The following is a 15,734-nucleotide window of genomic DNA, read 5'->3' on the forward strand; positions in this document are numbered from 1 at the left end:
AAGCTTCGACTCAAAGCAGAGAAGACCCTCTCAACGTGCCTGTAGTCTATTTGAGCTTAGTTTAGGCTGGCATGCTAGGGAGTGGGGACTTGGGAAAGAGAGGAAGAGGGACGCCGGTTTCCCCTCAGAGATCGCCCTGTAGTGGTGGGTGCTGTCCTTGCAGGTTCAGCCATGGTGTTGTTCCTAGCACAGAGACTTATGCAGCCTGTAAGGGGCATGTGCAGCTTTTCAGGTCAGAGACTTTCTTTCCTTCTAAAGATGAGCTTCCTTCGTTCTGGGGAGGGTGGAAGTTTCTTATGCTAGGCACTCGGTTCCACTGTGTGTGCACTTTAGTTTCCACTATGGACAACGGAAACCAGTTTATGTAACTGGGTTATTAATCCAGTTAAAATACATTTCTATGATGAGACACAAAATCTTCAGAAGGTCATATTAGGTTAATCGGAATACTTCATATAAAGACAAAAGACAAAGGTTCTCGGGTGTTTAGGGTCGCTAAAACTACATCAACTTCTGAATTCAGAACTGAGGTCGTAAAAAGAGCATGGTTTTCAGACAATGCAGTTCATTAAAATCTCAAGATAGGGCCAAAATATTATGTAGTAGAAATTCTCATTTAATTTGAAATTCGTTACCTTAATTCATTTCTGGCCATGAATTAGCTGAGTTATATAATCATTTAAGTCTCATTGTTCTTAGCTGGAGAAATGTGTTTTAACTCTTCCACACAGAGATTAGTGGACTTGGTTTTTGAAGTATGGCTGGATTTCAGTTTTATGTCTTTTGTGTAGTTTGTGAAACTACCTGGTATAGTTTCTCTTATACTTGCATTTGTTCAAAGCTCTTTATTTTGGCCCTTCTATTTGTACATTTCTGATATATTTGTGCAATTCTATAAAAGCAAATAAAAATATCCATTGTTTCAAAGTCTTTTGTTTATCTTACTAATTTTGAATTGTTGAACTGGAAAAAAAATAATAAGGTTAAGCTTCCTTGTCAACCTTTGAAACAATCTGTTACACGTTACAGATTAAAAGGACATACATTAAAGGTTTTTAACTGAGAAACTGAATGCTAAAAGTAACCTAGTTCTTTTATATTTTTCATATTATACTGTATGTCACCTTCCAAAATGTGTACAAAATGAAGATTTATATGATAGGAAAACCTTTATGATCACACTGAGTTTTAAAGAAAACTCAAAGGAAAATTAAATTTATTTTTAAAAACTTGTTATGCTTGAATTGCTAGTTTATGGTGTAAAATAGAGAGTCCAAACTCTCTGGGTAGCTGGATTCTATGCAATACAAGGTACACTTAACTTTATTGACATCAGCAGGCTTAGGCATGCCCAACTCTGCATAAGATCAGGCTGCAATCCTCTGCAAACACTTATGAGAGAATTAAGTTCCATTGAATTCAGTGGGACCTCTGAGAATGCAATGACTGGATTGGGTGTTAAGTTTGTAGTCCTGAGCACCCCTTCTAGGAAGAAAGTTCTACGGAGCTCAGTAGTATTTGCACCTGGGGATGCTGCTGCAAAATGCATGCGGTGAGGGAGGTTGTATTCCTCTGCATGTTTACCTGATGGTAGACCCTTTAAATTCTGTTAGATTTATTTCTACATGAAAATGTGGGCAGCCTATTCATACAGTACTTATATTGGAATACGTACTATTGCATTTCTGAGTAAACATGCAAAGTATAAAGCTGAAAAGTTGCATTCCTGAGCAGATTTATGAGGGGTAATAATTGGGTAATTCCTGCTAGTAGACAGTCATCACTCTAGTTTCCATTTACTTCAGTGAGTATATAGTCCAATCTCATGCATATTTACTTGGAAGCACCTATTGTGTGCAACTGGGCTTGCTCCTAAGGAAGTGTGTATAGGAGACCCTGAACCTATGCAGAGACTGGGTTCCACAGCTGAGGCCCTATGCAGAGTTTGGCACCCCCAACCCAACTTAATTCAATGTTTTTTATGCACAGGATTACAACCTCAGCTACTACTGATTTTCTCTAGATTGTATTCTTGGTCTATAATGACGTCTATTAGCAATTTTTATGTACCCACCTAGTTGCCCACTCTTGTGAATGTTAGCAGTTTATTCAAATATAGTATTTTGGCACTTGAGTGAAATACTTTGATACCCTCCACTCTCAAATAAGTCTGATTCTCAATATTTTCAGTATATTCCAAGTGCATATGAATAAAATCTATATTGATAAGAGTGCATTAATAATTGGACAAGCGGTAAAATGTTTTTGTGTCATGTGGTAGTTCCTACTCAGTTCCAAGGAAGAGAAACATAAGCATTACAAGGTCTACCAGGGCAGAGGAGAGTTAGGACAGTGTCCTTACAAAACAAATACTGCTAAAAATACTGTGTTGCACAGGAAGAGATAAATGGAATACCAGAATGTAACTTGCAATACTGTCACATTCTTACACACACACACTTTAATCTCATTGTATGGTTTTGGAAGGATGGTTAGTAGTTAATAGAAGCATCACTGCAATATTTTAGTTATATTGTAGAACAGGTGTGGGGAAACTGTGCCCTCCCTAGAAGTCATTGGATTGCAGCTCCCAGCATGCTTGATCATGGACCATACAGACTTGGGCTGATGGTAGCTGGAGAGCACCAATGTTTGGATAATCACAGGTTTCCTACCCCTCTAGTAGAAGAGTATCAGTTAACCTTACCCTGGTAAAAGAAGGGTAAGTTCCATGGCTAAGGTATTTGCAGCCTTTGAGATGGAAATAAATACTGAGGACAGACAAACAAAAATCTTAAAAGTGATGTCCTTTCTGAAAGTTAAAGAGAATTTGTGCAATTCTGTTCTGTCACATTTGTAAGTAAATTGAAGATTTAAATCTTTTTGAATCTCCCATCCATAGCTACTTTTTGGAGTAAGTACTTGTGAATTCAGTGGGGCTTACATCTGAGTAGACATTTATAGGCTTGCACTGCAGGTTATTCCATGTGGATTTGCCTTAGAAGAAAGGTGAAAAGAACAGTGCTTAAGAATGGCAAGCGTGTGACTTGACTGTATTACACCTAGAAAGGTCTTTCAGCTTGACACAATGCAGCTGTTTTCTTTTAGACTGCAAGTTCTGTTTCTTTCGGAATTTGTCCATCCAGCCTGTTGAGCAAAGGAAGATTCCAAACCGGTACCTAGGTCAACCTAGCCCTTTCACACATCCACATCTTCTGAAACCAGGTAAGGATCATTTCAGTACAGTCCTAAGCATATTTACTCAGCGGTAAGAAACACTTTATTCAGTGGGACTTACCGTATTTTTCGCCCCATAAGACACACTTATCCCCCTCCAAAAATGAAGGGGAAATGTGCCTGCGTCCTATGGGGCGAATGCAGGCTTTCGCTGAAGCCTGGAGAGCGAGGGGGGTCGGTGCGCACCGACCCCTCTCGCTCTCCAGGCTTCAGGAAGCTCTGCGCAACCCTCGGGAGACCGGCTCCGAGGGTTGCGCAGAGCTGCCTGCAGTCATGGGACCAGCGCAGCTCTGCGCCGCCATCCGGAGTGGGGCGCTAAGCTCCGCCCCGCTCCCGGTGGCCGCGCAGAGCTGCCTGCAGTCCTGGGACCAGCGCAGCTCTGCGCGGTCACCGGGAGCCGGGGGCGAAGCTCCGCCCCGCTCCTGGTGGCCGCGCAGAGCTGCCTGCAGTCCTGGGACCAGCGCAGCTCTGCGCGGCCACCGGGAGCCGGGGGAGAAGCTCCGCCCCGCTCCCGGTGGCCGCGCAGAGCTGCCTGCAGTCCTGGGACCAGCGCAGCTCTGCGCGGCCACCGGGAGCCGGGGGCGAAGCTCCGCCCCGCTCCCGGTGTCCGCGCAGAGCTGCCTGCAGTCCTGGGACCAGCGCAGCTCTGCGCTGCCATCCGGAGCGGGGCGCTAAGCTCCGCCCCGCTCCCGGTGGCCGCGCAGAGCTGCCTGCAGTCCTGGGACCAGCGCAGCTCTGCGCGGCCACCGGGAGCCGGGGGCGAAGCTCCGCCCCGCTCCCGGTGGCCGTGCAGAGCTGCCTGCAGTCCTGGGACCAGCGCAGCTCTGCGCTGCCATCCGGAGTGGGGCGCTAAGTCCCGCCCCGCTCCGGATGGCGGCGCAGAGCCGCCTGCCATCCCGGGATCAGCACAGCTCTGCCCATCGCCAGCCCCACAAGCTCGGGGGACAGCGGGGAGGCAGAGCGTGCCTTCCCACTGTTCCCCGACCTGGTTCTTCCAGCCCCGCACCTGGGGGGGGGGGGAAATATTTTTTTTTTCTTTATTTCCCCCCCAAAAAACTAGGTGCGTCCTATGGGCCGGAGCGTCGAATGGGGCGCAAAATACGGTACTCCCTGCCGTGTTTGCATAGGATAGCATCCACGGACACTAGTTTCTAAGCTGTGTCATTAGATTATTTTTATTTTGCATGAAGAGGAGGAAAATTGTACATCCTTAGTGGAATTCACATTCAGAAAGTATTTCCTAAAATTCCAAAGAGGTATCATCCCAGTGTATGCATTTCTCAATCAGTTCAGAATCATTGCTTAAAATAATAGAGCATCCCAATATGAGATAAAACTTGAGATAAATACAGCAAAAGTTTTAAGTATAGAACAGTGAAATGGGAGAATGGAAAGTGTACATGTGTGAGCAAAGGCAACATGTAAACCAAGCAGGTATGGCAAACAAATATTTCCATGAGAGCAGCAGCAGGAAAAAAATTACACATACAGTGGTACCTCGGGTTACAGTCGCTTCAGGTTACAGACTCCGCTAACCCAGAAATAGTACCTCGGGTTAAGAACTTTGCTTCAGGATGAGAACAGAAATCATGCTCCAGTGGCGTGGCGGCAGCAGGAGGCCCCATTAGCTAAAGTGCTACCTCAGGTTAAGAACGGATCTCCGGAACAAATTAAGTTCTTAACCCAAGGTACTACTGTAGTTCTTATGATTGACAGAACTTACCTCCTTCCCTAAGAACTTTTCTTAACACCAGTTCCATATTTTCCTACCTTCAGAGTTGCAGCAGGTGGGCAGAATGTCAGGTCCTTATCATAGCACTGAAAATCTGGAATACCTTCCCATGTCAGTCTGGGCCCATATTTATGGGTCTTCAAGTGGACAGGGAAGACAGTTTTGTTTCCAATAGGCCTTTAGGTCATTTTACTGATGTGCTTCTGACAGAAGAGTGGAATAAAAAAGTTTGTAAATAAAAAAAAAACTCTGTCTGCCTGATTGACATTTGTAAAATTTAATTGTACAGTCATACCTTGGAAGTCAAACAGAATCCATTCTGGAAGTCCATTCGACTTCCAAAACATTCAAAAGCAAAGTGCGGCTTCAGAAGCTGTGGGAGCCCCAACGGACGTTTGGCTTCCAAAAATCATTCAAAAACCGGAACACTCACTTCCAGGTTTCAATCGTTGGGGAGCCGATTTGTTCGGGAGCCAAGGCATTCGAGATCCAAGGTACGACTGTATAGCTAGCAATCAATGTACCAGAAAAGGAATCATTCACCCACACTTGAAACTCATGGTTATTCAACCATGCTTTCTTCCAAAAGTGACAATCCTTTTCCTTTATCTCAAACACCTTTATTTTCCATTTGTATTCTATGATTTGCCCCTCTCTCTCCAAACATATATCCTGTTGTCATGCATGTTTAAGTCCCACTGAGTTCAATCAAATTAGTATCGGAATGCACTGTGTGGTTATTTGTGTTTTATTTTATACCCTGCCTTTCTACTAGTAAGTTAAAATTACATTACTATGGGCTGGTTCACGTGTCATTTTAAGTATGGTTTAAAGGTGAACATATTCTTGCATGTGACTAAAATAACATCCAGTTTATTCCTTCTGCTCCACTCTTGCTGCTGCTGCTACACTGCCAGAATCTAAGCTAGGCTTTGGCTTTGCATTATGTCTGAACCCAGGCTCATGCTGTGTATGGAAAGAGACAAACCATAAACCCAGGTTCAGTTATGATGTGAAGCCAAAGCATGGCTTAGCTCCAAGTAGCATGGCAGTGGCCATGGTGAGGAAGGAGCGAAGCGTCCACAGTTATGGTCCCATATTTAGCACGTTGCAAGTATACTAAAGCTTAATTGTGGTTTCAAGTGGTCTGCAAACTGGGACAAAATATTACTGGATTACTATAAAACTGAACCCTTATTCTTCCATTCCAATATAAGAGAGGCCCTAACGGAACATGTAGTCCAGCAATATGCTTCCCACAGCAACTGTCCAAATGTTTCCAGGAAGCCTCCAAACACAACATGAAGAAAACAACCCTTCCCTACTGTTTTCCTACAGCAACTGGAATTCACTGGCATGTTGTATCTGAGTGTACTTTTCAGCCTGCACTGTACTTTCTTCATTATGGGTTTGATCCAGTGGAGGCACCTGTTAGTGGAAGTGGGAGGCATAATTTTCACCAGTTCTACCTCTTGCCTGCACCACCTCCCATGCTATTCCGGAGGGTCCTTCAGCGGAGGTGCAAAGGCTGGAACGAGCAGAGGTTGCCTCCACCCCCTTTCATTAGCAGGTGTTGGGAGTGACCTTTCTAGGAGTAGAATGCCACTCATGGGATCATTAGAGGCAACCCAGACTATTGTAAAAGAAAAAATTCTGAATGCAAGGTAGCCATATGAAACAGGTAGCATAAACATCTAGGCAAAGACCCAGCCTTTCTCAACCTGTGGGTCCCGCGATGTTGTTGAACTACAACTCCCATCACCCCTAGCTAGCAAGGCCAGAGCTCAGGAATGATGGGAGTTGTAGTCCAACAACATCTGGGAACCCACAGGTTGAGAACCTCATATAACTGCTTGCAGCATTAGCCGCCTATCAATTTCACTGCGACTTCCTTCCATGTAAGCTTGCTTAGGGATTGTAGCCTAAGGGTGCAGTTCTCACATAAAACGTCCCACTTAACTTCATTAACATGTATGAGTGCACGATTGTGGTCATAGATTATGCCAAGAGTGTACCTCATTTGCAATCAGCAGCTCTTGTTTCTTCAGTCCAGTTGTGTTAAAAAGACTCTGTACTTTGCATTCTTTGCAGATAAAATGTGGTTGACAGATTAAATCTGCAGTTCCGAGAGAGAGAATTTTTCCTTGGAGCTATTAGGTACATAGCTTATAATACTAAAAATAGTCCAATGATTGTTCACTGTTAGAAACTTGATAATTTTTGGAGAAATTTTCGCTGGGCAATCTAATATCTCTTCTGACTTCACCTGAAAGGTTGCACCCAGCACTACCATTGCCTGTTCAATATCCAGAAGCTGAAAAAGTGTAGTATTTCAATTGGGTTAAAGTGTACCTATTTTCTTCCTCCATCATCACCTATTCTCCAATCTAAAAATTAATATCCTTATGTTAGTTTGTGGAATGCCTTGAGAATTAATGTTAGTTAATTTCAAATGGAGCTTTTTTTCTTACACATGACTGTGAAATACGCTGAGAATGTTTACAGATTGGAGCAGGGCAAGGGTAGCCAACCTGTAGCCCTCCAGATGTTGCTGGACTGTAATTCCCATCACCCCAGCCATTGGTTATTCTGGCTGATGCTGGTGGGAGCTGGAGTCCAGCAAGTTTCCCACCTTGGAGTAGGGAAAAGAATAGTGATGAGGAGAAAAGGGGGTGTGAGGTGGAAAGGAGAGTCAATTGAGAGGAGCAATGACATGCTAGAGGAAGAGAATTTGCTGCTTAGCAGCATAGCGCAGAAAATTAACAGCATGAAGAGGTGTTTTTGAAACAAGAATAGCTATTTTGATTTCTGTTCACAGGAGAAGTAACACCGGGGTTGTCGCAAGTGGAGTATGCTCTCCGTAGGCACAAGTTGATGGCTCAGATACACAGCGAGGTGCCAGGCATGGACCACACAGTGATTCTGCTATCCAATCCTACCTACTACATGAGCAATGATATTCCATACACCTTCCACCAGGACACTAACTTCCTGTATTTGTGCGGGTTCCAGGAGCCTGACAGCATCTTGGTGCTACAGACTGTGCCTGGCAAACCTTTGCCATCCCACAAAGCTCTATTGTTTGTCCCACGGCGGGATCCAAGCAGGGAGCTATGGGATGGACCACGGTCTGGTACAGATGGGGCAGTGGCTCTCACGGGCGTGGATGAAGCATATACCATAGAAGAGTTTAGGCACCTGGTGGCTAAATTGAAAGGTAAGAAGAAGAAGAAACATATAGGAGATGTGGATTGGTAGGAGTTTCGGCAAGGTGTACAAAGCCTTTGGGCAGGTTGCTCACAGGTGGAGAGCATAGTGGAAACATGCAAAGGAATTTTGTGCTCCCAGCTACCTGGTTGTAATTCTCCCCCACACCCCTTTAAAAATATTTGAGAAAAATTACATAATTAACATTTTAGATTCTCCTGCGGTTGTTGGATGGCCTGTGGCTCAGGGATCTTTACTAATATAGTAGAAAAATCACAGAAGTCTTCAGTACCGTGGCAAACATTTGCATTGTCCCTTCAGGATCCCTTTATTTGAATAATGACTATTAGGGAAGAATAATGTGTCTACTTGACAGGCTTGCTTCTTTCTGACATAAATCATCCAAAGGCCTGGTTTTCCATAAGATTAGATGACATATTTACATTGAGGGAAGTGGATATCCTATTTACACAGACAATTTTCTTCTGTGAAATATCTATAATTGTATCCTGCATTTTAGATCCTACATTGAGCCGGTGTGTGTGTGTGTGTGTGTGATGACATCCAAGGTACCTTCCAACTCTATGATTTTCTCAGCTTATAGTTAGCTGGAAGCCTCATACCCAGCATTGCTCAGGAATTATAAGTATTAAAATCAGTGCAGGTTTGAAAGGTTCAGTCTGCTACCTTGATTCAAAATTGTATTCAAACAGAGATGTAAACCTGCTGTTTGATCCCAGGAACCATCATGTAAAGCTTGGTGAAGGTACCTTAAGTGATGTCCTCAGATGCATGGAGAACAGGCAAACTTTCCAAAATATATAGTCGTACAATTTTGTTTCTAAGTGGATGGTGCATTAGAATAAAAAGAATAGTTTCAGCAATAGTTCTTGCTAATTCCTTTCAGGCAGATTTTCAAAGTACTGATTTCCCCCAAGATATATATGGCTAATTAAACTAACATGTGTTTATATTCTGTTTCACAGATGAATCTAGCATGGTTTGGTATGATTTTGCTAAACCTGTGCATCCACAACTCCATTCTGATTACTTGCTACACCTGGCAGAAGTCAAAGCTAGAAGCAAGAATCGTATCCGAGCAATCAGGCACTTAGTGCAAAACCTACGACTGGTTAAATCTGCTGCAGAGATTAAGAGAATGAAGATTGCTGGCAAGGTGACATCACAGGTACGGGACAAGGCAGTTGTGCCTAACAGGATGTTAACAGAAAATCTGGCATGGTGCAGAAACACTTTTCAAAGGGGAGATGGGATGTGGACATACTTGGGTTGCTTCTGGCTGGATGGTTCTGGGGACTGTTCTTTTATAAATGGGTAATCTCAAGGAAGATACATTCTTCACGTGACCTGGAAGTGTCTCCGGACAGCGCTGGCCCCCGGCCAATAGATGTGAGATGGGCGCACAAACCCCAGAGTCTGTCAAGACTGGCCCGTTCGGGCAGGGGTACCTTTACCTTTATTTGTATACTAAGCTTTCCAATATAGCAGCACAACAATTTATTGGCTAACACAACAATTAATTTCTTACAAAGTAATTCAACAAAACACCAATCAGGTGGGAACCAAATGTACTTGATCTTCTTCGTTATTACTTAGTTTCACAATCTGAGCCAATTCCATCTTGGGTTGTGTATCTAGTGACATCCCGTGGTTGGTCTTAGAATGCAGTGTTTTGAAATAAACTTTGAGGGGCATTTTTAAGAAGCAGAACTAGCCTTTACAAATCCATAATAATCCATTATGGAAATGATTTCTGATCTTGTGGGATAAGATCAATTTCAAATTAAATTTGAAAACATGCTGTTTGACTATAGATTTTTATAATGATATATTTAATGATAGTAATTCCTAGTTTGCCTTTTCCAAATAGGAATATTGCTAAGAATAAAAAAGAGCCTTTCGGGATTAGACCAAAAGCCCATCTATTCTAGCACCCTATTCTCACAGTTGCCAGTCAGGTGCCTATAGGACGCATTCAAACAGGACATCAATGCAACAGTCCTCCCACTTTTGTTTACCTAGCAACTAGTATTCAGAGGCCTGGCACCTCAGACACTGCAGGTGGTACACAGCCAGCACAGCTATCAGCAATTGGTTGTGTTATTCTCCATGAATTCTTTTAACCCCTTTTAAAGCTATCCAAATTGGTGTTCATAATTATGTATTGTAGTGGTGGATTCCATTTCTCTGTCCAGAATCTTCCAACATTCAGATTTCTTCTCTAGAACAGTGTTTACCAGCCTATGGGCTGGGACCCACAAGTGGGTACCAAAGCCTGTGAAAGTGGATCAGGGGCTTTATAAGTAAATCCAACACGATTATTGCTCTTAATCTTACAACTTTTTGTTTTGTTGGCATATACTGTGTTGCTGTGTTGACGCTTGTTACCATAAATGTTCATGTTGCTTTGGATAAGCTTTGCAACTTTATTTACTCATTAAGGACATTACTTTATTGCATTGTAAAATAAAACAATGGTTTGGTGTCAAGTGACAGAGGATACAGGCTTAATTTGGGCATCACATTAAGCCATGATTACGTAAGATTAATGAAGGTTAAGCATGAATTTTCAAGTAAAGAATCACTACTTTAGATTAGAAAGCAAATCAGTATCAGAAACCATGGCTTGTGCTAACTGTGGCTTGGTTTGAATTGAATTGAGTAGTTATGGCTCTGCTTCCAGAGGCTGCTGTACCATAAAGGCAGAAGTGACTGGTCTGGACAGATTGCCTTGAGATCTGTGTCTGGACAAATTGCCTTGAGATCTTGGCGCATGCAATGTGTTTTTCTCCCATGTTTGGCTACCTTGTTTAACTGGGTGTTAGATGTGGAGGACATACCTGACTAATGGTGGTTTTCCCAAAGCCAAGAAGAGATCCCAAGCATTTGGAATCTTGCCACCATATTTCCCTCCTCACCAGGATTAGAATGTATTTACAGCAGTCCTGGCAGATATACATCCAGACCCAGGTGGGCTTTATGCCATGGAGGCAAGCTAACAACTGTGTGAGAAACTGAAAGATGCTGTACATAATTGACCCGCCTTTGTTTCAGACTTTCATGAACAAACCTCTGTGAGCTTTTGAGGGTAATGACAGAAACAGGGGTATGGTTTTGAAATTTTTTACAATCCTAATACAATGGTACCTCGGGTGACATACGCTTCAGGTTACAGTCTCTGCTAACCCAGAAATAGTGCTTCAGGTTAAGAGCTTTGCTTCAGGATGAGAACAGAAATCGTGCTCCGGCGGCGCAGCGGCAGCAGGAGGCCCCATTAGCTAAAGTGGTGCTTCAGGTTAAGAACAGTTTCAGATTAAGAACGGATCTCCAGAACGAATTAAGTACTTAACCCGAGGTACCACTGTACAAATACCTCCCTCTTTTGTGGTGCAAAAGCTAGCATGGGAAATGGGTGTGGGGATTTGGGGTCAGGTCATTGTCATAAAATGTGGCATGTGAAGTCTCTTACCTGCAGTCTCTGCTGATATTTAGGACAACTTTCTTAAGCTCGTACATTGGTGGTTTTATGTACCAGTTCAAGTGGCCATATTCAGAATAGTGGTAATGCTCCGTGTTGGCTGTGAAATGCTGTGAAAGAGGCATTTCACAGCCTCTTTCACAGCAGTAAAAGCCTTCTGGGAATAGCTGTAGAGATGAATGTCATCACAGGCCATAGATCGGTTTTGGGTCCTAAGTTATGCTTATTCTATATTTGACTTTTTGACAGGCGTTTGTTGAGACAATGTTTGCAAGCAAATCTCCAGTGGATGAAGCATTTCTGTATGCTAAGGTATGTGCTTTGTAGTATCCGAGAAAGCATCATAATTCTTCATGCAGTTGGGATTGATTGATTGATTGATTGATTGATTGATTGAATTTATATACTGCCCTTCATAAGACCTCAGGGTGGTTCACAAGATAAAAATACAGGATAAAAGCACAGATAAATAGAACAAAAACAAAACAATAACATCCCCCCTCTTAGTATTGCATTGACCTCTTAGGCAGCAGTTCTATGCACACATACTTCATAGGGGACACTGCTGGCGCTGTGGTCTAAACCACTGAGCTTCTTGGGCTTGCTGATCAGAAGGTTGGTGGTTCAAATCTGTGCGACGGGGTGAGCTCCTGTTACTCTATCCCAGCTTCTGCCAACCTAGCAGTTCGAAAGCATGACAGTATGAGTAGATAAATAGTTACCACTGTGGCGGGAAGGTAAGCGGCATTTCTGTGCACTCTGGTTTCCATCTTGGTGTTCTGTTGTGCCAAAAGCAGTTTAGTCATGCTTGGCCACATGACCCAGAATTTATGCTCCCTCGGCCTGAAACAAAAAGAGCGCCTCACCCCTTTGACTGGACTTAACTGTCCAGGGGTCCTTTACCTTTACCTTACTTTATACTTCAGAATAAGTCCTATTGGCCTCACTAGGACTTGCTTCTGAGTAGACATGTGGAGGATTGCACTGTTAGTTTTCCTTCTAAAACAACCATGAGAGCTTCATATAGGCCTTTGCTCTGCTACAACTCATTATGCACCTTTCCCTAAACTTAATTCCTTTCAAAAGGATAACAGACATGGGAGTGAGGCTTCAGAGAAGTTTAGGAAAAACCTGACAAACCTTAAGAGGCGTTTACAATTTTGCATTTGTTAGTCAAACAACAAACATTTTTATTTCATATGCACTCATATGAGGGTTTTATACCTTCATATCCAAGAATGTGTATTTCTTTCACACGAGCATAATGACTTGAATATTTCTATATTGTGCATTGTACTGAGATATAAGTCTTTCTTCCCTGCATAAGAAATGAATTGGCTAGGATATGGATTGAGCCTGCCACAGAGAATGTGCTTAATGGAATTAGAAGTGCCTCCTGCTTTTCCACATTTCTTTCAATCAGTTCATCCAATGAGCCCAAATCAGAAGCAGCATCAAGAAGATAAATACAACAAATGGGAGAATTGTCTGAGGCAAAGGGAGTTGTGTAAATCTGTAATTGATTTAGCCACTTAAAAACTACCAGTGAATTCAAGCCCAGCATTGTATCCTCTACACCTCAGTGGTTTGTTGTCCGATGCACAAGCAGAAAAGGGCTCAGATGTGTACTGTGCAATCCTGAGCCAGAATTAATGGGTTTTCTTATTTCCAATTTAATTATTCCAGTTCGAATTTGAGTGCCGGGCTCGTGGCGCTGATATTTTGGCTTATCCTCCTGTGGTTGCAGGTGGCAACAGATCCAACACCTTGCATTATGTGAAAAACAACCAGCTCATCAAGGTAACCAAACGGATTCTGACACTTCTTACTGCAACCTACTGATAACTTCATCTCTCTGAAGCCTTGCAAAACTATTTGGAGTTTTATTCTGACCCATGTTTGCTGTTTTGTGCACCCCTCAGAGTTGTGACCTCTGCTTCCTGGGTGTGTGTCCACGCCATCTCTTATCATAGTTAGCTTAACATGGAGGAGAGGGTGTGGTCAGGAGTATGCCTCAGCAAAGCCTGAGCTATGGAGTGACTCTGCAGTGCTTTTTCCTTGTTAGGTTTGCATATCTGACTTGAATCCGAGAAGCTGTAACATTTATCTTGGGTGTTGTCCTCACAGAGTTCACGTGGACTGGTTCCAAAACTACTGTTGTTTGGCAAATCTTCCCATTAAGATCTTCGGTTTGACAACTGAACCTTCACTGTTCAATGATAGTAATTGCCTTCAGAGGGTGTCTGCACATAAATCGTTCTGTGTGTGTGTGTGTCTTAGTAAAGGAGGCTTGCATTCTGCAAGCAAAGAAAGGAGTGATGAAATCTCGGAAGTTGCCAAAACCAGATTTATTTGGCTCAATACATTTTGAAATGTGCAGAATGTCAGAAGCACTCCAAACATACCACTGTGTGCTCAGTGAGCAAATAGTGTTTTGGTCAGATAAGCCTTGTTTCATAAGCAAGATTTCATTCCCTGTCTTTTTTCTGTTAATTGTGATTTCTCTCCAATTTTTTTGCATTCAGCAAGCATCAGTTTTACCTGCCTGCTTACTGGAAGCACCCCTTTCCCAAATGCAAAGAGAGACAGTGGAACTCCTGGTGCCCAACATTCCACCCCATGTGCAGATTGGCTTATTCTGTGTTGGCATATCTGGTCTCTTTTATGCTTTAAACTTCATGTCTCATGTTTTAACCATAAGAGGCAAACATGCCAGGTTTTCACACTTTTCAAAAATTGCTACATGCTGAATTTTGATATGGTGGCTGAGTGATTTATTTATGTTGAAGAGTAATTTACAAACAGTTCCATGTATGACAGGAGTGGGGCACCTGTGGCCCAACAGATGTTGCAGCCAGTCCAGTCCATCAGGGGTGATGGCAGCTGTAATGTAGCATCTTCTCGAGAGCCGAAGGTTCCCCATCCCTGCTATATGACCACATGTATACTAAACTTAACCTTTCTTGCTAGTGTGGGAGCAGATTGATTTTGGAGGTACAATTTGAGTCCCCCATTCTGAATGAGAGCTATACAAACATCACCCTTTCCGATTATTCTAGTAATCAGCATACAGTCATACCTCGGGTTGAAGTAGCTTCAGGTTAAGCATTTTCGGGTTGCGCTCTGCGGCGACCCGCAAGTAACGGAGCGTGTTACTTCCAGGTTTCGCTGCTCGCGCATGCGCAGATGCTCAAAATGGCGTCATGTGCGGAAGTGGCGAATCGCGACCCGCGCAGATGTGGGTTGCGTTTGCTTCAGGATGCGAACGGGGCTCTGGAACAGATCCCGTTCACATCTAGAGGTACCACTGTACCATGGAAGTGTCCTGCAAATCCAATGTGTCTATACTGTGCTAGAGTCTAGCTACAGCCTAACCCATCCAGATGTTGTAGGACTGCAACTCTCATCATCCACGACCATTGACCTTGCTAGGTGAGGCTGATGGGAGTTGTAGCCCAAAACGCTTGCAGGGCACCAGGTTAAGGGAAGGCTGTTACATTATTTCCTACTGTGTACCAGTGTCATTGGTTGATTTGTGAAGGGTAGAAGAAAGATGCTGGAGGCAACGAAAATGTGTTTGAAGGCAAAGAGAGTCCTCCAGGGAGCAGAGCCAATTTCCAAGTCAGTGTAGAAAATATCTACCTTAGAGAATATTTTCAAACAGTCATCTTCTGTATCACCCTTTCTTCAACTCTGGTAATTGACTAGATACCTATTCAGATGTCATAAGCTTGGGAGGGTCCCATGTTTGCTGTAAGTTATTGTGGCTCGTATTGCATGAATCAACCCGACTGAATGGTCTGGCTGATGCCATCAACCATCAGGGTTGCTGGCATAGAAATAATCACACTGTCTGGCCCAGTTACACGGCTATTACTTGTATATATTAACCACCATGATGGCAAAGCCTCAAACTCAAGTGGTTTTGCAGCAGCGCCTGTCCTTGAGGGGCGTGTGATCATTGGCCCATTGAAGAAAGCAGTGAAGAAAGAGCAGGACTAAGACATCTTAAAAAGAGGACTACACAGTCCTGTTCTTGAATGGTTTATTGAGATACAC

The 15,734-nt window shown here is 43.3% G+C and overlaps 1 protein-coding gene across 2 annotated transcripts in view; it reads left to right on the forward strand.

The window, feature by feature from the left end:
• XPNPEP3 (X-prolyl aminopeptidase 3) overlaps positions 1-15,734 on the forward strand; it is a 26,521-nt gene continuing 10,787 nt past the window's right edge. Inside the window, exons 1-6 of one of the 2 annotated variants that reach the window (XM_081209545.1) lie at positions 1-232; positions 3,109-3,225; positions 7,788-8,186; positions 9,163-9,365; positions 11,925-11,987; positions 13,362-13,475. In XM_081209545.1, the coding sequence (XP_081065671.1) occupies positions 172-232; positions 3,109-3,225; positions 7,788-8,186; positions 9,163-9,365; positions 11,925-11,987; positions 13,362-13,475 (957 nt within the window). In that variant the 5' untranslated portion in view covers positions 1-171. Of the gene's footprint in view, positions 233-3,108; positions 3,226-7,060; positions 7,127-7,787; positions 8,187-9,162; positions 9,366-11,924; positions 11,988-13,361; positions 13,476-15,734 lie in introns of those variants that run through there. The other variant, XM_081209546.1, reaches the window with a different exon arrangement.

This window comes from Podarcis bocagei (assembly GCF_964188305.1).
Source record: "Podarcis bocagei genome assembly, chromosome: 10".
In the NCBI taxonomy this organism is placed as follows: domain Eukaryota; kingdom Metazoa; phylum Chordata; class Lepidosauria; order Squamata; family Lacertidae; genus Podarcis; species Podarcis bocagei.